The sequence below is a fragment of the Artemia sp. Qi Xiang Cuo genome, chromosome 7 (genome assembly GCF_049724085.1).
Source record: "Artemia sp. Qi Xiang Cuo chromosome 7, ASM4972408v1, whole genome shotgun sequence".
Classification (NCBI taxonomy): Eukaryota; Metazoa; Arthropoda; class Branchiopoda; order Anostraca; family Artemiidae; genus Artemia; species Artemia sp. Qi Xiang Cuo.
In genome coordinates, this window is record NC_142800.1 from 11,830,683 (window position 1) to 11,854,218 (window position 23,536).

The window sequence follows — 23,536 nt, forward strand, 5'->3', positions numbered from 1 at the left end:
TAGGGTTCTCTGATACATTGAATCTGATGGTGTGATTTTCATTAAGATTCTATGACTTTTAGGGTTTGTTTCCCCCTTTATTCGAAAATAAGGCAAATTTTCTCAGGCTCGTAACCTTTAATGGGTAACGTTGAACTTGATGAAACTTACATATTTGAAATCAGCATAAAAATCTGATTCTTTTGATTTATCTATTGGTATCAAAATTTCGTTTTTTAGAGTTTCGGTTACTATTGAGCCGGGTCACTCCTTTCAAACAGTTCGTTACCACGAATTGTTTGAAAAACACACAAACGAAAACAAGCAAATATAATAGGGCTAATCAGAAGAAAAAAAATCTTTTTTAAAGCTGAGTAAAAACTGTTAAAAAATATAAAAAACAATTACAACTCATAAGATTAAAGGGAAATATACCAAATAAAACACAAGGACAAATTTAGTCTTGTTGGTAAAAACACCAAACAAATAATTAAAAACACAATTTTGTTAAAATCCAAAAGAAGGCAGGTATGAAAAGAAAACTCAAGATTTGCGATATTATCATTAAACAATTGTAAGATAAAAAGAAAGTGTGGGATTCAATCTTTGAACATATCAACTATGCACGGGATGAAAGATCTACATCTTTCAGTTTTAAAATCTATTAGTGGAAGAAAGGTATTTTTGTTGAAGCACAACGAGAGATGCAGGGGGAAAATCGATGGGGGATCACTAGAGAAAAGGGAATTTGTCCGGGTGTTATGGCGGGTATTGCTGGCGGAACGCAAGGAATGTTAATTCCCCTTTCCTAGAGCGTGACCAGATTGACTCTCAGATGAAGGCAGATACAAGAGACTTCGTTTTCATTGAAGATAATTCTTCGGTACGTTTTTTTACTATCTCTATCTGTCCGACAATTGATTGAAGATGCCAGGATGTTTAACAAGACAGCTATACTCGGGGTTTGAGCGTACAATTTAGAGGAAATTCCTCAAGCAGTGCAATATTGGACATTTCATTTTTCTAAGTGAGATTAAGGAGAGAAAATATGGCATTTGTTTTTTTTTTAAATATAATTAATATGGTAATCCCTTTTTAAGTCACTCGAGATGGTGACACCCATTGATTTCATAGTGATAACTGACACTTCAGAGGGAATACGCCAGGTGAAAGAAGGAGAATCTTAAGAGATGACGGATGCTTGTTTATTTGTTTGTTTTTATTTTCCCCAGGGGTGATTGTATCGAACGAATGGTCGTGGAAGATCAGGAGAGGGCTCGTTCGGCCACAGTTAAACTATATTAGGATAGAGAGATCGGAGAGATAGATCAAGACCGGAGTCTAGTTAAATTAAAAGTTCTAGCCCTCTTTTTAAGTGATCAAAAAGATTGTGGCTCTAGAAAGTGGTGTTTTCTGCCGTTTTGTGGCACCAAACTACAACTTTGTCTCAAAGAGGACCAAGTTGCTATCCTTCGAAAATTCTGAGATGGCCAATCGATTTAAAAGTATCAAAAAGCTGCTTATTGAGCTTTCTAGTTGCAGAGGAAGTAATGTCGCATGATAGTGCATTCTTTCCTGTAAAACCACGTAATCTATACAACATAAATGATTAATATGCAAGGCCGTATCCAGGGGGGATTAGGGGTTTGAGCCGCCCCCGAAATGTTTGTCTGACTCGTAAAACCGTAACAAAAATAGACATAAACAAATTTTAAATGCGTTTTTTGAGTTTTTTTGTGTAAGCCCCCCCCCCCAAAAAAAAAATCTTGTATACGGCCTTGTTAATATGGACATTTATGTTAATGCTTGAGTTAAGTCAGTTGATTCACTAGATTTTTCATGAAATTATGTTTAGTGATGAATTGTCTATCAGCTTTTATGAATGATGGGTGTAAGGGGGGGGGGCTGATGACAAAAAATGCATATCAAAGCCCAAAGCGCCCAGCTCTCCTTGATTCTCCAGATAATAGTAAAACGAGCAGAAGGGAGGTAGGAGTTAATCTCTTACCTTCCTTCATTTAGACTAAGCCTGAATAAGGGTGCTGCAGGGTGATATTTCTTATTGCAGAAAAATTTTCCTCTCGTTATTTAAAGTTTCATTTAACTAAACTGATTTGCTTCGTACTTCATAAAATTATACACAGCGATAAGTAAGTGCGCATAAACTGTTATGAAGGAGGTCATTTTGTAGGTTGTGGGGCAGATGCCTCAAAGGGCGGATTTAAATATCTAAATATTCTAGCCCATTGAGCTCTCAGATAAATATAGAATGCATTTTGGGGAAGCAGGTGGAAAAAATGGAGATCTAATCCCTCTCGATTCCCGGAATTGTTTTTGATTTACGCCTTTTTTTTATTGCGGCTAGGGGGGGGGGTAATATTCCCTCTTACATTGCGACAATGTTTTCTGTGTAGCATAAAATATTACATTTACTTGCCTACTAGCACAGACGTGTAAAAGACGAGGCAACATGGGGGGGGGGGCGGCAAGTGCTACCAGGATTTTGGTTTTCAGCGATTTTAAATGATAATATTTTTCTTTTCTTATTTATATACGATGTTTCAATTTTTTTAAACACATGTATACAGTGTACCATATTTCAAGATCAGAGAACCCTATTATAGAAGTCGCAGATGGCTTCAGTCGCGTAGAAAATGAAAAGTCACGCAGAATTCATATCCATAGGAGCAATTATACCCATTTCCGTCCAACAGAAATTCTAACAATGCAAATGGACAAAATAGAAACTAAAAATGGAATCTGATTCTTTTAACTGGTTACGTGGAAACTTACACAACCGTGTAGGTCTTAAAAAAATAATAAGAAAATTTGGGAACTCATTTTAATGATAAATATGTTCGAAACAGGTATACAGTTTAAACAAGTTAACAGGCGTCAAGTTTGAAAATTAAAAACGTGCGTGAAAAATCAGCAGAAAATAAGTGAAAAAAAGTCACCATGAAGCTCTAGAAAGTATACTTTCCTCATTGCTGCAGCCAAAGACAATCACTGCCATTAATTGGCAGTAAACTGGGTAAAAAAAGAAAAATTGTGAGTGAATAAATAAAACTATGCAAGAATCTAACCTTGACATCTTGTTTCGCAATAGGAATTGAAAATTCTCCATACATCATTGAACAGACGAAAATCCAAGGTTTTCATTAATATGTTTATTATTAAAATTCTTCAAGGTTAAACACTTCAAATTAAGAATAGGAGGATGTTTTAGAACGACCAGTTAGGCTACCATATTTTACTGTATTTTTCTTTTATTTGAAAAACAGCATTTTCTTGTTTAATTTTAATAGATTCTCTCATCACCTATCTCTGTGATAGATTTTTTTTTTTTCCAGTAAATCATAAATGACGCTTTGGCTTTTAGAAGGTTTAGAGGCCGTTGTACTCCTGTTTCTGACAATTTCTGTTCGTTTTCAGTTGACTTGATGATTCATTATAATTTCTGTTCGTTTTGGATCTCATTCATTCATGGATAGTGATTTCTGTTTGTTTTAACTTTGAAATATCATATGGCAAACGCATTGGTGCGTTTTAAAATATAATTAATAGGGTAATCCCATTTTAAATCACTTGAGATGGCACCTAGTGATTTCACAGTAGTAACTGACATTTCAAGGGGGATTGAGCAGGTGAAAGAAGGGGGAATCTTAAGGAAAAATGACCAGTTATGACTTCACAGGAAATGATTCAAAACTGTGGTCTTAAATTCGTGATGAAAATCTGCAGTGTATTCAGCAGTTTGTTTATATCACAGACTCGGGCCAATAGTAACCAAAAATCTAAAAAAAAAAGTAATTTTATAACAATAAATACATGAAATAAATTGTTTGTTTATGCTGATTCCAAATATATAAAATCCATTAGGTTTAATGTTACGCATCAAAAGCAACGAGCCTGAGAAGGGGGGGGTGTCCCTTAAAAGTCAAACGATGTTAATGAAAGTCGTTCAATAGCTAATGGCAATTACTGAGTTAAAAACGAAAATAAAACAGCAAATAATTTTAAAAACCGCGCCTTTGTCTGACAAATAAGTTAATTTTATTCTAAGTACTTTGCAAGAAGACAGTTGTATTTATTGGGGGAGGGTGTGTTTCAAAGTAAAATATAATACATTAAATGTGATAATAAATCTGTATGTGATGCTGTATGTGGTAGTCTGTTTTATTGTTCAATCAACTGAGGAAAACGTGAAAGACGTTATGTTTCTTTTAAAAGAAAAATCAGAATTGAAAGCTACTAGCTAATGAATCCGCTTACGGAGGAAATATTTTTTTAGTTATACTTTCCTAACATAGAATTTTTTACAATAGGAGGGGATATATTGCCCCATATAATGGGAGTCTATTGTCCACGTTTTAAGAAAAGATTATAGCACCTGTCACAATGTTTTGAGGCATTGAATGAATGTTTCCGTTATTACAACAATGCTTACGTACCGCCTAACAAAATATTACTTTGTTGGGTCTCTGCATATATACTTATTCCTTTAGTCTGTCGTACAAAGCAGTATTTGAGAAGCAAAGGGTATATATATTCGTCATTGCGCAGGCGTGAAGGAGGAGCTAAGGAGAAATACACGACACATGGTATGTCCCCAAACTCTTCAGTGGAGAAGATGGTCACGCGCATGACTGTATAATATACCTAGGCTGTGTTGAGCACAAAATGTGAAACTGCCTCACGATTTTGCATTTACTTTTCTTATTCTTCTTCTTCTTGCTTGGTTATTTAGAAGCGCTGATGCATAACTCCGGGCTCAGTGGTAGCTGAGATTGAACTCCGGATTCTGCACTACCAAGCATAGATCAATCCCACAGTGCCACCACAGGGTTTAATTTTTGTATAGTTCCTATTTTAGTATGTATAGATAGAAAATATTATATTACACCGTACTGAAAGTAAAATGTATATTTGATGAAGCCTAAAGGAATTGGGACCTCAGGACAATATTTGCAGTTATGCAAAAATATTCAATTATAACCCTCAGTGAGATTTATGAATGATAAGGACAATATTTTAATGGTTATATTGTACAGCCAGTAAAACAATATTTGAGATAAATAAAAAAGATTTAAGTATCTGTTTGCTAAAAATGCTGTTGTGCGTTTAAGATATAGGCGAGAACAGTAGGCATTTAGTGATTGCAGAGTAGTAAAAAAATGACATAAAGGCTAAATGCCTCAAATTACACATGGGGTATCTTCAAAATGGAAATTGTTTTGCTGTTCTGTACAAATAAAATAGTTCAAAAGCATTGTAAATCTTATCATAAAAACAAATAATTTGTTAGTAGTTTCCAAAGGAATTTAAAAGGTGATCCAAAGCCCTTGAACACTTTCAGTCATTGGAAAATATAACGATTTATATTTAGGATTATAATTTCCTATAGCGAAATTTTAGGATTCGGGGGGGGGGAGGGCTTGGGTATTGACCCGAGCTTCGATGATTGCAGAGTAGTAAAAAACGACAAGGCTAAATACCTCAAACTACACAGGGAGTAGCTAAAAAATGGAAATTGTTTTGCTGTTCTGTGCAAACAAAATACTTCAAAACATTATAAATCTTTATCATAAAAACAAACAATTTGTATGTGATTTCCAAAGCAATTCAAAAAGTGATCCAAAGACCTTGAAGACTTTCAGCCGTAGGGAAATATAACGAATTACATTTAGAATTATAATTTGTTTTTTCTAAATTTCTGTACTGGGGGGGGGGCGGGGTATTTACTCGATTTTTGGGCTAAATTGTTATGTGAATGGAATCGGATCAAAGTAAATTTCAGTGTTTGGAGTATGTTATTCAGCCCACAAAACAAGCAAAAACTCGATAAAGAAAAATTATCCATTAATATCCCGTGCTAAATGGTCCCTTCCGACGCCACTACTAGCCCGGTCGCCGATCGGGAGATATGGATGAAGGAATGAGCTTTTCGCAAAATGGAGACCCCAAATCGGTTCACAGTAGGCTACTGGAACACCTCTGAACTATCTACCGACTTTATCATCAAAGATGGTGGAGGCAGTAACGCTTTAAAAAAAAAGCCAAGCTGCAGGTATTTTCACTGTTAAAAAGGTTTGGAAGAAAGCAAGATAAGTCTGTGAACTAAGATTTGGATATTGGAAGCCACGGCATTGACAGTGGTTAAGAATGACTGCGAAATATGGGCACTTCGAAAGGCGGAGGAAGTTGTGTACACTGTTGTCACAAGCATTGTCTGAAAATAGTTTTAGGTGCTCGTTTGACTGACCCTATATCAAACAATAAGCTTTGCAAAAAAAATAGTTCAGTTCTTTGGCGGTTCTGGCCTCACTTGGACCCGGGGCAGTATCTTGATTAACGCCCTCCCCCCTCTGTCTCCCAAGAATTTTCAGACCAGATCTTAACAAAATCTTCATTTATTAACAATCTTTTCCTTTTATTTAAATCTGACTTTTATTACTTTTTATTTGTTTGATTATTTATTTGAAATTGTGCGCCCCCAAAAATTTCTGCACCCAGGGCTAGTACCCCTCTGTCCCTCTTCTAAAGCCAACTCAGGTTCAATCCTATTTTCAGGGACTGGAAAGAAAGGTTACTTGGTGAGGACTAATTTATGGATGAAGAATGATTGAATGCCAGAGATGGGTGTCAAATCTGGTGTTAAACGAAAGCCAGGTCTTCCCCAAATAGGGTAGGATGAGATCATAAGTACTTAAAGAAAACTGGGACTTTATGGGAGGGGCCAAAGAGGCTTTGAATAGATTAGAGTCAAAGAGGAGCGTGTGTTGCTGTGTTGGCATCAGGCTGAGTGCTGCAGTCAGTTGTTAGTAGTAGTAATGAAAATAAACTTCTCTACTAAAAATATCTAGTTATAAACTAATGAGCTTTTATCCTGCATAAGAGTCCCAATGGTTCTACCGTAGAGCAATTTGAGAACCGGGATCGTTTTGCTCTTCCATGCAAGTAAAATAATTCAAAACCATAATAAATCCTACCACAAAAACACAGGTAATTCATGTGTAGTTTGTAGAAAATGAAGGAGAAACGGTAAGATGTTTTCCAAAAAACTGAGTGCACTACAAGACGGCCAATTGATTCAACGGTTTGGCTTTATTCGCCTTTGCTAGGTTAATTTTGGTCGAAGTACAAACTGTTTGACTTCAGATTCGTCTCACCACTGAGGTCAAACTGCCTATGCAATACCATCCTTAAGAGCTCACAGAAGTGCAAACAGAGTGCAACCAGTCTTTTCCCTACATATTCAGGAACATATTTTACCATTACCAACTCATTCATTAGAGAGAAGACTAAACAACCACTCGTTATTGATAAAGTCATAAGCAGTCTATGGCGATATTGGGGACCCATGGTTAGAATGGGTAGCAATCGCTTTCCTCATGATGTTTGGTATTGGACTCCTCCAGTAGTTCGAAGGCCTGGACGACAGAAGGCTACAATTAGAGGATGCCTAGAAAATGACGCAGCGCTCTCAAGAACAACCCGTGATGAGCTTTGGCCGAAGACGTTGGAGAGGTCATTGTGGAGTGGCATCGTTGCCGCCTTATACGCCGACCGGCGTGAGAACTCCAAAGTCTAAGTAAGTAAGTATTTTATCATATTTTGATACTTTTTTATGTCAGACCATTGATGCCGGAGTCTTTGCCCCATTCCTCACGAAAAATCTTATTCCGTTCCTTTGGTAAACATGTTGATTTAGCTGGATTTGAGTTTTTAAGTCCATAACTCCTTACCTACGCCTGTAGTGTCTAATGTTTGATCCATATTAATTTGTGTTTTTATTATTTTGACCAAAAGCTTTAGTTTTTTTTCAACATGGCTGATTATGCTCTCTTCGATGCGTCAAATTATTTAGCTTTGCTCGAAAATTGCTCAAACATTTATTAAAATGTAATTCATTTTAATTGCACTTCTTTCTAGTTATGCAAAGAAGAATGGACTGCCACATTTGGAAAGAGTAAGTTTGCCTAGAGTTGGAGCTTTGCAAACCATCCTAGAAACGCTCAATACCCCAAAGACAATTGAAGACAATAACTTGAATTTGAAGAGCTCTGAAGGTATAGTTTCTTTTATTAAATTGATGTAGTTTCTTTTATGAATATATTTATAGGGGTTTCTTGACTCTTTGGAAAGGTTACTAAAGCAAAGAGCTGATAGAGGACGGTTAATTTTTTCAAGTTAAAACGACCCGTGACATAGCTAAATTAACTTCAGCTGATGTATTTGATAAAAAGCGGAATAGCTGATTGAAAGCGAAATTCTCTAAAATTTTGCTAAAACGTTTCTCGAAAAAAAAGAACGTTTTGGAAATATATCAAAGGAAGAATACTAATAGCATGTTCTATTGGTACTGTATGTTTAATAAAACCTCCTTTTTCTTTGTTTAGTTTTTTATCTCACATCTTCTCTTTTCATCGAAGACAGACTACATTAAAACTAATTAAACACCTAACCACACGAAATTTAGACGTCTTCTACAGTTCTATTGTTAATTTTCAGCAAAACTGGACGCACTTCAAGTCACCATATACTACTAAAAATAAATTCGTAGACCAACAAAACTTGCCTTCCCGTAATAAAGGGTGTTCTCTCCCACAGGAGCCGCTTCTTACGGTGACTTTTCCTTACTATCTCGTAATCACAATGAGATTTTGCTAATTTCAAGAATTAGTTAGCGCTAATTTAAGCAATTTCTTAGACCACACTGCTTTTCCATTAAAAACAAAAAAAATTTTTAAACACGAAAAACGGGTTTTATTTTTATAACAAGAAGTGAACAACAAAACATTTATTTTTGCACAAAATCAAAGATTATTTCGCCCCAACATCGGGGTGAATTACTAAACGTAAAAAAAAAAAAATTAAATAAAGCAAAAAAAAAAAAAAAACAACTTAAAATAAATTAAAAAAAAACAAAAAAAACACAAAAATATACAAAAAAGCAAAACCGAAATAAAAATAAAAAAAAATAAGAAAAAAAAAAAAAAATTAATTAAAAACATACATGCACTGAATGTCTTTCAACTGGCTAATTCAGTTGAAAGACATTCAGTGCATGGAAGTGTTTAATTAATATGTGAGTTTTGTTCTTATTTATTTATATTTTTCTTTCGTTTTTGCTTTTTGTTCTCTTTATGTGTTTAGTATGTTTTATTGTAATGTAATTTAAGTTGTTTTTTTTTTTTTGCTTTATTTATTTATTTTTTTTTTAATTTGTGAAATGAACACCGTAGTGGGTCCCAAAAAATCGGATCTTTTGTTAAAAATTAATTGTTTTGTATTTCACTGCTTGTTAGAAAATTAAAACCCGTTTTTCGTGTTTAAAAATTTTTTTTGTTTCTAATTTAAGCCAATCTGAAGTTTCAAAAAAGCTTTCAGCCAATCAGGAAATATTATGAAAAATTCTGATTGGCTCAAATTAGCGCAAGTTAAATCTCTGTATTAGTAAAATCTTATTGTGAATGGGGTGTTAAGTGATTCTCGTAACGGTGACATATTAATTGTCGAAAAAGAAAATCTACCAATGGTATATCCTTCAAACAGGAAGCTTGTGTTTATTTTAAATGAAAATTTGACGATAAAAAAAAAAAAAAAAAAAAAAAAAAAAAAAAAATCTGGAATCAATTCGAATTAAAAAGAAATTCATCCACTTGAAGACAAGTGTGGAAAAAGCGTGGCTGCCAAAGCGAAATTTTGACTCCTGTTTGAATGTTCCTATAGAAGTTCTGCTTGAAAAGGGAACTAAGATCTAATTGGTAATTGGAGCCTATTATTTAGCCTAAGGAAAATGAAAGGGGGTGACACCGGATTAAAACTATCTAGTTAACTATCAGACGAATGGTGGCTACCCTAACAAAACTCCCAACCCATCATTGCACCTCCTGACTGAGTGGTCATGAAAAAGAAATCAGCATTTTTGGTCTGGACTATTAGCCTTAGTAGCTTTGTTCGGCAGGGTAAAGAAAATTACAATTTGTCCCAAGTAAGCCTACCAGGTTAAAGTCACCTAATTTATTGAACTTGCAAGATTTTTCCTATCATGCCCAGTCCTTCTTTATGCAGACTGGACTTTTTGGTATTTTTTTATTTTTTTAAATGGTCATAGTTATTTGTTCTTTTAAGAAATTGTAATTCCTTAAAAGAAAAAAAAATCCTGATTAGTTATTATTTACAGAGAAATTTCAGCTTTAACAATATAACATGGAAGGTTCATTATGTCAATTATCCAGTTTTCTTTGAAATTTCCTATTTTTTTACGAGGATACCAGACATACACTGTCAATGACGCTAGTAGTTTTCAGCTCATATCTTAAAATATTAAATGTGCATATTATCTTTCTGTTATATTATCTTTCTTTTATATATCTTTTGTCATTTTATCTTTCCATATAACATTTTTATTATTATCCTTTTATTATATTTCCATTATATTATCATATTTTCTTTCCATTTAAAATTTTTGAGGATCCAATTCTTATAAGTTTCCCATTCTCTTCGAGACAACTGTGAACTTTAATTACCACCTAACTACCAAATGAATTACAATATTCCATTTCAGTTCAACCGAGATATTATTCAATGAAGGTCATAAGAGGTAATCCGTGTATTGGACCAATAAATGCACAAGTCTGGATATTTTCTGCTTCTGGCTTTACTTATAATAAAGTTTGTTTTAAACTTTACCAAATCCCATTTTTTACAATTCCTACGTCTTTAAATTACCAAGGACAATGAAATAAAATCTTATCTTTTGAATTGGTCAAGTCAAAACTTATACAGCCTTATGGCTTACTGACTTGACTTAAGTCCCATCCATCCTCGAAGGTTGTTTTGGGGCCTCTTCATTCACTATGTTATTGATGTGGCGTCTGTATGGGCATCTATCTTCAGACAGGCGTAGAAGTTGCGGCAGGTTGAATGTAGAGAAGTTGTTTTTCTGATCTCTTCGGGGGCCGACCTCTGGGGCGAGAAGCATGCACGCGACCATAGAAGACTATTTTCGGAAGACGGGAATTTTCATACGCTGGATGTGCCCTAGCCACCTAAGTTGTTGCGGTTTTATTTTGTCAAGTAGGGTGTGTTTGATCTTGAGGCTTTCAAACAGCCTAATATTGGAGATCCTGTCCAGGTACGTATTGCCCGAAGTATGGCAAAGTGACTTTGTTTCGAATGTGGCTAGGCAACGTTGGTCATCTGTTTTGAAGGCCCATGATTCACAAGCGTAAATGACAATGGGAATAATCAGTGTGTTGAAGAGTTTTGTTTTTAGCAGTGTCGACAAATTCTTGTTCCTCCAGATCGGCTTCAAGGCTTTAATGCTTGAGTTGGCAAGCGCCAGGTGCCTCAATATCTTTCGAGTGGTTGTTATCGGACGTTATAAGCCTACCAAGATAGGTGAAGTCTTCGACCCATTCTATATTGTCACCACCGAGCTTGGGACTTAAACTTCCTTTGTTTTTCGGCTTTCGTCTTTGAGAAATTGATGGCCATTCCAAAGCGGTTTGTGGTTGATTGAATGTTGTTGGCCTGGGACCAAAGATCCTCAAGGTTCTCATTTATTTGGTCTACGTCGTCTGCATGAGCTAATTTATCAATCAATATTTCCCTGGTGAGGACACCTGACGAGTTGGCAAGGAGTGATATGACAGCGGTAAGGAACAGGTTAAACAGTTTCGGTGAAAGCAAGCAACCCTGCAGCACACCAGTCGATGTTTCAGAGCTATCGGAAAGACCCTTTCCCGTCATGACGTGGCTTCTGAAATTTGATTACATATCTCTCATCAATGATACTACGTTTTGTAGTATACCAAAGGGGAGAAGAATGGGCCACAGACCTTCTCTCCATATGAGGTCGAAAGCCTGCTTAAAGTCAATGAAAATGTGGAAAATACTACGTCCAAGTTCAAGATATTTCCCATAATCTGACGGACCGTAAATATCCGATCAATCGTTGACCTGTTTGGGCGGAAACCGGCCTGATATTCTGGAATAACAGTTAAAGCTATAGCTCTTATACACTCCAGCATTACTCTAGTGTGTATTTTAGTGGCGTGGCTAGTAAGGCTTATGGGCCGGTAGTTATCACAGATTGCTTTCTTATGGTGTGGAACTATTGTGGCTTTACACCATGAGGAGGGGAAGTGACCTTCTTCCCAAGCAGCAGTAGCAATTTTTAAGTATAGATGAACAACGGGATTGCAATCTACTTTTAGTAACTCCGGTTGGATTTCATCTGGGCCTGCAGTTCCATTTGTCCTTAAACCCTTGATAGCCGATTCTATCTCAGAACAAAGTAGGGGTGGGCTTGGGTCTGCGGGGATTACGGAGAGGCTGTTAGGCACCGCTGGTTCTGGGAGGATCGTTGAGTTTAATTTGCTCTCAAAGTGTTCTTTCCATCTGGTCCGGATCCCGTCTGTAATTTGGATCTGGTTACCATCTTCATCATGGAGGGTACAGATCTTTTAGTCCCTTTTTTTGGTTAGTTCCTGCACTCGCCTGTACATGAAGTTAATGTCACCTTTCTTGAATGCCATTTCGTATTGCTGATATTGTTCCCTTATATAGGAGCGGTGAGCACGGCGAGTGGCTTTCTCTCACACGTTTCAATCGTTTGTACTTATCCCGACTTTCCCTATCTAGTTTGTTAGTGCGGTTGCGTGTTTCTTCGCATAATGATATTATATCATCCGTGATCCAAGGCTTTTGGTCCACCTTTTGGAGTCCCAGGGTCGACTGGGCTACATCGTATATAACCTGCGAACTACTCTTCACAAGATTATCTATGTTATCCGTTGATAGAGTTAGCGGGGATATTGAGAGGAATTCAGAAATTCTTTCGGAAAGAGCAGCGGTGTATTTTTGTCGGATAGTTGGTCTTTTAAGAGGTCTATTCTGAATCTGGGGGGCTTTTTGGAGAGCTCGCTCTCCAAAAAGCCCCGCGGTCGCTTCTAGACGTTATTTAAATGAAGTCATAACAAGCGAGTGGTCGCTATCGAAGTCGCCGCCAGCCAAAGTGACTGTGTTTGTGGTGGAAGATTTCCAGCGTCTAGATACGAGGATATAATCAATTTTAAGTCCTTCCATCTGAGGAGGTCCAGGTTGTTGTACGTCGGGCTCTGCGTTTGAAGAATGTGTTAGTGATAATGAGAGCACTATCTCGGCAAAATTTGATTAGGAGCTCACCTCTTTCGTTCAGCTGGCCATGGCCAAATTTACCCATCACGTCCTTGTTGTCAGATGGGTCGTCACCGAAAATGCCGTTGAAGTCCCCGATGACAAACGCTATATCTTTTTTTGGCACGGAGTCCACTAGACACTGAAGTTGAAGATAGAAATTTTCAGATTTTTCATCATCTCTGCTAGATTCAGTTGCATGTACTTGGATGATCGAGAGATTCGCTGGTGAGCCTTTCAGGCGGATCATGATCAGACGTTCAGAGATGGGTGTTGGTGCGATTAGGGATCTCCTAGCTCTACTAGAGAGTAGGAAGCTAACTCCCTGCCAGTGTTTCCTATTATTGCGTCTTGACAGTATAAAGAGTAGCGTCACCAAGTTTTTCTTCGCCAGTGAATGGGAGGTGGGTTTCGGATAGCCCGTCTACGTCCCAGTTGTAACGGTTTATCTTTCTCAGGAGTCGTTCCTTCTTTCCTTGTTTTGCAAGTGTTCTGATGTTGAGGGTATCAATTGATAAAGTCGATTTAGGTGATAAAATGGCCTCCGAGGGTGGAGTTGTCAAAGTCGAGGTATTCGCACGATTTGCGGTCGTCGTATCGTCGGCAGCCCCGGACGCGGTAGCATCGTCGGTTTCCCCGGACCCGGTAGTACTGGTTCTCATATTCATTTGTTTGCTCATAATCATCATAAATTGAAAAAATATGATTGAAAATTAGGGAAATTGTGAATTCAAATCTTAATGAAAAAACCTCCAATTGCAGTTATACAGTTTTTGGCAGTAGCTGCCGAAAAAAAGAAGAAAGAGAAATGGTGAAAAAAAGTAAAACTTTGAGTCACCAAACAGCTTAAGAACGGGTAGCTTTCAGTAGCTTTCGGGTAGTCACCAAGTAGCTTTCTTTTGAAGGCATAGTTGACTTTAGGAATCAATAGATTGTTGACATCTGGGGACGGACAGCCCTATCGATTTTATTATTAATTTTCTTATGGATTTTCACGGCTCAACATGGCAACACTGACAAAAATGTGGTAAGACGAATTCCATAATTTTCAACGACCAAAAGAAACCTTGGGAAAGCGCGTGGTTTCAGTTATGAATAGACCTAAAATGGGTCCAGGGGCGAAAAAAGCGTGCATCCCGATGTACTCGGTACTTTAAATGTTGTACAACCTGCAGTGGGGGCAATTCACGAAAATTATGAGGGGGGGGAGGGGGAGGGGAATGTATTTTCCAAATTTAGGGGGGGTAAATGAGAATACTCAAAAAGGGCCTTTTCTCAATGAAAGGTCCCAAAAAGGTCAAATTATGGGTTTATTCAACCTGATATATGTGACTTTTTATCACTTAAAATTTAGTGCTTCTAGCCAAGGACATATCTAGGGGGGAGCTACCTGGATTAAACAACCCCCCTTTCCCACGAAAATTTTGTCCGAGTCATACAAAGGCATCAAAAACATGTAATATATGTCCATGGGAAGTTGTTTTTTTTTTTTTTTTTTTTTTTTTTTTTTCATGGTTGGTAGTGTAAAGTGCCGAATTATTGGCAACATTATGGCTAGTGTAGAGAAGCTTTTATGTGTGGCACAAAACTAGTTTGATTTAGAAGCTAATGAAAATATTTTCCGTTTCTTCCGTTACACATACTGATTATTACCGATAAAAAGACGCGGGGCTTTGTTAGGTATAAAAAATTATTTTATGTCTTTTTGGTTTCTGGAATGCAAGTATATTAGGTGTAATAACTTTACGCCTAAATAAATCTTATGTTGACCACAAACCACTTCAGGAAAGTGTTATACTTGTAACTTGCCAAGTATGCAGAACCCACTTCGGGGGGGGGGGAGTGCCTGCCAAGAAGAAATATTTTTTATTTTTTGTATTATATTTTATTCAATACAAGAGAAGACATAGGATTGTCGCAATAATGCAAATCAACAGGTTGGCGCAAATATAAGTGAAAATATGCATAATTAGGCTGTAATCTTACCGGGGGGTGTCCCAACCCTAATTGCGCCACTGACCTCAGCGGCCTCCTTATCTCACCTGTATATACTATTTCAGGCAACCTTTAGGGAAGTAAAACCGCGGTGCTGGGACGCGAATACCTTTATCAATGCACGCACTCATGACACCAACTGCACAATTCTGTTTCTTTTCAGAAAGTTTTTTTTTCTTTTTCTTTTTTTTAGTGAGGTAAAGCTATGTTCTATTCCAGAATGTCACAAGCACATGAAGTATATTGTTGATGTAACTATAGCCTACACAAACGGAAAACCTTTGGATATTTTTGATATATTGATTGGTAGATCTGAACCCAGAGATACTGTATTCCACTACAGAGTTTACTCAGTATCACAGGTAATGTTTCCTTATTATAATTCAGATTGACACCAGGTAAAATTTATTCTGGAATTAAGAAAGGCGAAACGTGGTATACTGTCACGATATACCCGGCATTTAAAGCGTCCACTATGTTTGTAAAGAGTGGATACAAGGCACGGTTAATAAACTGCTGTATGTAAAATGGTCAAAAGAAAGTTATAATGCCAAAGTTCGATTGTCGAAGGCCTCAGATGCTGACTGTAGCAAGTAGAAGAAGGTGGCGTTAGGCTAGATATTTGAGGGTTGAAGGCTTGTGCTACCAGCCTCAGTAGCACGTAGAGAGGTGTTGTGAGGTTATCTGTTGGTTAGTTAATTCTTCTGTTGAATTTCTACTTAAACCATTCAAGCAAAAAGCATAGAAATTTATGTACAACAATTTTTTACTCATGAGAATGTATATAGGATTTAAAAACCTAGAAATAAAATTAAAATGTGGCATCAAGCGTGCATAAGCCATCAAACGCCCTAGTTGTACACCGTAGAGAGAGTAGGGAGGTGATGTTAGGCTGTATTTTTGAGGTTCAAAGGCTTGAGTGAGTGGGGGAGATGATGAAAAGCCAATGAAGCTGACGAAGTGGAATTTGGTTGCTATATACCGGCAAAGCCGTCGCCTATGAGGGACTGAAGAAGTTGGTTTTGCTAGTACTTATTCACAAGCTAGAAACTTGCCGTCGCCTATGAGGGGCTGAAAAAGTTGGCTCTTCGCTAGTACTTATTTATAAGATTGGAATTTGAATTGTTCCACAGTGATATTTAGAAGGATGAAAAATGGGATAGGTTATAAAAACTCGAATCAAGGAACGCCTAAAAAAGGCAATAGGAGAGCCTAAAAAAAAAAAAGAAGCAAGAGCTTGACAGGAAAAGGAAGGTGGGAAAAAAGGTGCAATCGAAGATGGAGAGAAAACGGAAATGTGGAACGCCTGAGCTTCTGACCGTGGTGAGCAAATGGAAAGAAATGATGTCGGGCTGTATTTGCAAAGGCCAGAGCAAGCACAAGGAAGCTAGACAAAGAACCGGCTATGAATGGCCTGCAGGCCCGAGTGAGCATGGGAAAAACTGCACATGCACACAAACTTGATTTTATATATGTAGATGCGAGAAAGACTAGGATTTCTAGTTCTTAGATTTGATAAAGATAAACTACTCAGGTGGGTAGAAAAACCTACTAAGGGTTGTAGACAAACCTTTGTGGCCTCTGTTAGGCTATATCGACAAACCATTTTCTTGATTTTTTCTTTAATATTGCCTTAGGGAAAAGGTTGAAAAGTCAACCCTTATTTTGTCTCGTGTTTCTCTTATTTTACAGGAGATATTTTAGTATGATTGTTCGAAAAAACATAAGAGGAAAAAATCCAATTTATTTCTTTTTCATAAATGTTCTATATCGACTATCGATAAGGTTTGCTTTTTCCCTAAAGGATTTTTTAGGAAGGCGTTTCGTACTTTCTAAAATAACAAAACGAAGTAATAAAACAATCGGGAAGTAAGTAAAAATTCAACTGTTTTGTAAGGCCCCTCTTTCTGAGGTTTCGAATTAAAGTTCACCTGTGGTTTATATGTTACCTGTGACCTGTGAGGGCTATTTGGTTTCTGGCTGGTTCCAAAATTGCATATGTGGATGGAACATAAACCCTTAATTTCAAAATATATGCCTTTCGGTTAGCATAAGCGCGTATAACTGCTACCATCAGCTGCTAACAGAGACAAAAATAACTCGTCTTTTTTTTCTTTTTTTTTAACTCCCTCTGTATAGCCTTTCATAGAAAGAAATGAAATGATTCTATTCCTACTTTTCGGTAAATATTTTTAAAGAAGTTTCGATAGAATAAATTTATTAATATCCCTTCTTAGAATCAACGGGAAAAGATTGGGCACAAACAACAACAGAAAAAGTGAAAAACGAAAAAAAGTTATAGTAAACACATACAAGCAACAGCATACTACATTTTAAAGCATCAATTTCAGGAGCTGTACCCAGTCTTGGTCTAGTAATTCTAGTTCTAGTTACTCATGGTCTAGCAGAGCTATTTCTTTATGTACAACATGCGTCATATAATAACTATCAGGGAACAATTAAAAACTGGAGCAGTATATCTCCGGTATGCGGTTGGTTTTTACACACAAAAAAAAATAACAATCAAACAAAATCAGTGGCTTATTGGTGATGCTACGATTATACCTAGAAAGGGATTTTCGATCCAGTAATTCTCTCTAGCTGTTTTTAACACTGAAAAACATAACTTCAGTTTTCCGCAATTTTTAGAGCTCTTCATCTGGGGTTCAGCAATGGAACATGCCAGATAGCTAAATTCACACCACCCAAATTAGTGATGTACATAGGGGTTCCAGGTTGTGTTGAGTTCGTTAAGATACAGGCAGTTGATAGGGCGCTGGTGGGCTATTTTCTTTTGCACAGACTAGGTTTATGGACGCCGGCCCAGCTGTCCTGAGGTGTAACTAGCTACTCTGACTTGGTAAGACTAAAATCCAGGGGTATATAACATGCAGTTGAGAAGTGACTGGGCTATGTATTCTTCCTTGATACGAGCACCTCCACAAAAGGAAGAATGTGGTATTGGATCTCAACATCAGTGGTATGTTGTCTGTGATCAGTGGTATGTTGTCTGTGATCAGTGGCATGTTGTCTGTGAAAGTCTGTGTGATCTATATGAAAGTCTGTGATTCGTCTATGTTTCCAAATTGTATCAAGTATATAAGATATTTAGGAAATTTAGAGCCTGAGATTTATTTTGATAATCTGATAATAAGGATAATCTGATAATTTGATAATGGGATTAATTTGTGAAAGAGCGTACTTCAGAGCTTGGTTTTAACACGCTTATTTAAGGTGAGTTGTTTTTCAGCGAAAATCCTCTTTCCTACTCTAAGGGGCTATGAGGGATAACCATAAAGATGGGAAAAGGAATAGAGCAATGAGCGGCTCTCGGTAGTTGATTTCCATTTATCTATTCTTCCGACACAAATATTTTATTCTAAAATTTAGCCTGACCCAAGGTTAACGGCGAAATCTGTCAACGAAATTTTGCAGAATCCGCCCACTATTCTGGCCTGTATTTTCAACACTGAGACCTAAATATGATCTAATTTAAGCAGGGGTGAATATTGACGAAAATTTAGGGCTGAGGGGGGGGGCATTTTTTTTATAGGAAGATATGAAAATGGGTATTTTCAAAATCGAGGGGGGGGGGTCATTTCATTTTTTCGATTATTCTAGTGAAAATACCGAGAAAAGGTGTTCTTCAAAATCTGGAGCATAGTCCTGTAGCCAACCATTGGAATCAATTAGTGCCCATGAATCTTAGACCCAAAGGGACAGGGATCTGGAATAAATCTGAGAACCTCGGCCCTACAACACGAACAAAAGAGGGACATAATTATTATTTTTGTTCTTTTTCAAGGTCCTGAAAAATCATTTTATTTACAGAAGAGAAGAGGGTTGCGATACTCAAGGAAATGACTTATTTCGTCAATTGACTATTTTTAATTCATAGCTTCTCGTGAAAAATTCAGAAATTGCTACTTAGATGTATGACGAATATGCTGAAAAAGACGAAATGCTTGAAAATTTCTACAGAACAATCCGGACTATTCTATCCGAATTTTTCTTTCCGAGCAGGGATCTGGAAAAAATCTGGGAATATTCTGCTATACAACAACAACGCAAAAGTGGCAGGATTAGATTTGTTTTTTTCTTTTTTAAGGTCCTAAAAAGAAAACGACACTCTAGGAAACGAATACTTTCGTTAATTGAATATCTTAAATTTATAACTTCCGGAGAAAAATTCAGAAATTGCTGCATGGATGTATGACAGATATGTTGAAAACGACAAAATGCTTGAGAATCAATACAGAACAATCAAAAATATCTGGATTTTTCTTTCCGAATTATTCTTTCCGAACGGGGATCCCTACAACAAGAACAAAAAAGTGGCATAATTAGTTTTTTTTTTTTTAAGGTCCTAACAACTAAGTGACACTAGGAAATGAATTATTTCGTTAATTGACTATCTTTAATTTTTTAGCTACCTGAGAAAAATTCAGAAATTGCTACCTGGATGTATGACAGATATGCTGAAAAAGACGAAATGCTTGAGAGTTACTACAGTACAGGGGTCTATCCGGACAAAGATTACACTCAGTTTAGGAAGATGAAACCGAGGAAACTGCCAACGGACTATACCTACTTTATTCTCCTCCACCTTTTCTTCATTGCGTCCTCTTTGTTTCATCTCTCACTTTTATCTAGTTTATGGAGTGCGCTCGTTGCCTAATTGAGTGAAAGAGATATTGATCGTTTTGTAGGTTAGTTTTACAGGAGTGTTGCTGTGGTCTGTTTGCGTGGAATTCTTGTTTTGATAGGATATTTGTGTTGTTCATTTGAAATAGGGTGAGTGATGTAGGTTATTAGTGTTATTTATTTGTTGTAACTGGATCTAGCTACGGTCTGTTGTGTTGCCTCTATTTGTGGACGCTATATTATTTTAATTTTTAATTCCCATATTCAATATTCTATTCTGATCATAGTAATGTAACAAGAGAGAAAAATAAACAAGCATAGAGATAAACAAATAATTAACAGAAAACACATAAAGACAAATATTGCTTGCTGTTTTGGGAAGCATCAGGTAATATTTGCTAAAGCATATTTAAGGAGAGATTGGATCTGAGTAGTTGGCCTGCTAGATTTGTAATACTATATCTTTCGGGATGGGGGTTCAAGTCTTGGTGTCGCCAATTATTTAGTTTGGAGCTTGGGTCAGTGGCGTGAGTCTGGGAGCTTGGTCAGTGTTAACCCAAATCCAAATGCGTCCTTGGAGAAATCCAAGGAAAGTAATCAGAAGAGTTTATGAAAGCAGAGGATGGTTGGCCCAACTTCTCATTGCACTTCCTGACTGATAGGTCAAGAAGCGGAGATCAGCACTGCCGGTAGGGACTGTAATTTAAAGCACTGTATATCTTACCTTATCTTCTGTTGAAGGAGGGGGCAATAGGGATAATCCCCCTAAGAAATTCACTGAATTTGAGAAGAGGTTTTTTTTATGATATGAATTTGTACCTCGCCCAGAAAACATTTTAAATAGTGTTATGCCTCCTACTTATCTTAATAAGTAACATAGCATTGTTATGATCATTTCCAATTGTTTCTATCGAATTGTTGGGTCTCTAAGCCTGTGGTTGGACACATAACTAAATATTTGCAATATCCTACAATGGTGAAAGGGAAGCCTGGCTTGTTTTATTGAGAAGGGATCATTTAGTTGATTGAAAACCTCTCCCCCTCCTCTTAAGAGTTTTGCATCTGAATATTAAATTTTCTTTGCTTTCATCACTTCCCTGTGTGTCTGAACTGTAGCATGTTATGAATAGATATTCTAAGTAAAACTTGAAATTATCTTCTGTATCGGTGATAAAGTATCCGGGTTTTTGATAAAATTATCTTAAAAGTGATGTGCAGTTTTGTTTACCCAGAGCTGTTTATTTTGTATATGAATAGAAATTGAACTTGGAAAAGCCGACGTGAAGGGCGAAAGGCATTATAGTGAAAATCTGGCCACCTATCTGGCTACCTGAAATAAAAGTTGCTAGTCCATTGCAAGGACATTTTCCTTTCAGAATTCTAAACCAAAGCTTAATACTAAATGAAAAGTTGAGTAAAAAAAAAAGTGTTGTATGCAAAGTAGGAAGGTTGGAGTTTAGAGTTGTGTATATTGTTATAAATGTTAACGGCAGTTTTTATCTCCGTTCGGCAACCTTGGTCAGTAGAGAGGTTTTATACTTCAAAAGAGGGATTTCTAACTCATCTTGTTTAGCGTTTCTCTAGAAATAAAAAAAAGCATGTTTTTCGAGCCTTTTTTAGAAAAAACGCTAGGGGTAAGAGGGAGGCTAGTACTGTGTCAAGCAGAAAAGGCTCTGTGAACATCATGGGGGAGGGATTGAGTCAAATATCAATGGGCTTGTAGTGGTGTCGACTTTAGGAACCGCTCAAAGTCAAATTTACATCAGATCACTAATTTGTGTTTAAATTGTAGTGCAACATCACCAAACAAGGAGCCATATGGGGGGAGATATCATGTCTACACACTTTAAATACTCATCAGTATGTTAAAAATGGGTATTGTTCCTATACTAAGATTTTAGCACTGTATTTTAGCTTTGAGAATTTGTTTGTTTCTCTTTCTTCTGTCTCTCTCTCTCTTTTTCCTCTGTCTTCTGTCTCTACCTGTTATTCTTCTTCCTATTGAAAAGACAAGAGGGATTTCTAAAACCATTAAACAGAGTTTCTAGCTAAAATACCATATCTCCAAAAAAACATAAAATAGAAGATAACTAGAAAATAGAAGATTGCTCAAGGGCTTCTTTTAAAAAGAATAGAAGATAACCAGAAGATGGAAGATAACTAGCAAGTAACTAGAAGAAAAAATAAAAATAGAAGATAGCTTCTTGGAGAGCCAAGAAGAGGGCTTCTTGTAAAAAGTAAATAAATCTGCTTTCAGACATTGAAGACCAAGTAACTTTACATTTTGACATTACTATCATAATTTATATTAGGAATTATAATTAATTTATAATTATAATTAATTTATCATAATTATATTAGGTTTATCAGTGGATGCTTATATAATACTGTCAATCTTTAATCGTCATTGCTATTAGAAGTATCTTTCGCAGATACTTGCTTATGTGCAGTACACACACAAAAATACCCCCTTCCCCCTTACTAGAAGTCTATAACACATATATTAAGTTTGTGTCTACTAATTTGTATGTATGTATTATTTTCGAGTTTTTTTAGCCTCTTGCGTGCAGCCCTTCTGTTTTATCGTTTGAATGGATTATCCAGGCATATATTATTTAATTATTTATTTATACCCTTGTGAAAAGTAGTTCAAATTTTCGTGTGCAATATGTGTATTTATATAATAAAATTTGAAAATTAATTGGTTCAAGTCTTTGGGCCAATGAAACCGTTTTTTTTTTTTTTTTTTTTTTTTTTTTTTTTTTTTTTTACATAATAACTCTTATTTTGGTAAAAGGTTCTAAGAAGTGGTGATCTTTTGGTAAACTAAGTTCATCTATTAGGTCTTAAACCTAAAAAGAACGATTGATCATTTTCCTTGGTTAAGCTTATGATATGAGAAACTCTCTCTCTCTCTCTCTCTCTCTCTCTCTCTCTCTCTCTCTCTCTCTCTCTCTCTCTCTCTCTCTCTCTTTTTCTTTCTCTGTCTACGATTTTGGACAGTTAACAAAAAGAGATTGTGTCTACAAGTTCATTTTAACAGTTATACTGACGTCTAATTAGGGGTATGAGTCTTAAAATCTGTTTTAGTGGGTCGGCATTTTAAGAAATAAAATTTTTGAAAAAAAAAAACAAAAATATAAAGCTTCTTGAAAACAAAAATATTCTGTTGTAAATTAATGTCCTTAAAAAACTAAAAAGCTTCTACTCCTTTCCTAACTTGGAAGGCAAAATTCAAGTTCATCCTAGAATCGATTCAAGTCTTGCAAAGATCTACTTTTCAGGAAAGAAAAGCTTTAAGCCGAACTTTTCAAAGAAAAAAGATATATATAGACTTCTTCACAGAATCTATTAACCCTCTCCCATTATGGAAGGTGTGGAGATAGGAACGCGAAAACAGCTAAGCCGGGTGCTAATTTGAAATATACATCAATTCCTAAGAGTTTCATTACGCTAGCATAAATTTTTTTTTTAGGTTAACGAAAAGCACTATTCCTCCGTTTTTGTTTTCTATTTTGCTTTCCGTTTTTGTTTTCGTTTTTGTTTTTATTTTGTTTTCTATTTTTTGTTTTCAGGTTTGAAAAATCTCTAAAGCAATTGTCGGTTCTCCTTTGTATTTGATTTCAAACTTAACGAACATCTGGAGGAATTAATGTAGTCCGTAAAAGCAACGGTTAACTTTTGACGCTTAACTGACAATCGCTCACTTGTAGAGAAATGTACGCCCAAG

General features: G+C 36.3%; 1 protein-coding gene across 1 annotated transcript in view; it reads left to right on the top strand.

Annotated features, from left to right (window-relative positions):
- LOC148949944 (acyl-CoA:lysophosphatidylglycerol acyltransferase 1-like) overlaps positions 1–22,479 on the top strand; it is a 43,036-nt gene extending 20,557 nt beyond the window's left edge. Inside the window, exons 3-5 of the mRNA XM_089092025.1 lie at positions 7,915–8,051; positions 15,382–15,524; positions 19,592–22,479. Coding sequence (XP_088948151.1) covers positions 7,915–8,051; positions 15,382–15,524; positions 19,592–19,840 — 529 coding nt within the window. The 3' untranslated portion in view covers positions 19,841–22,479. The remainder of the gene's footprint in view (positions 1–7,914; positions 8,052–15,381; positions 15,525–19,591) is intronic.
- The last annotated feature ends 1,057 nt before the right edge of the window (positions 22,480–23,536 follow it).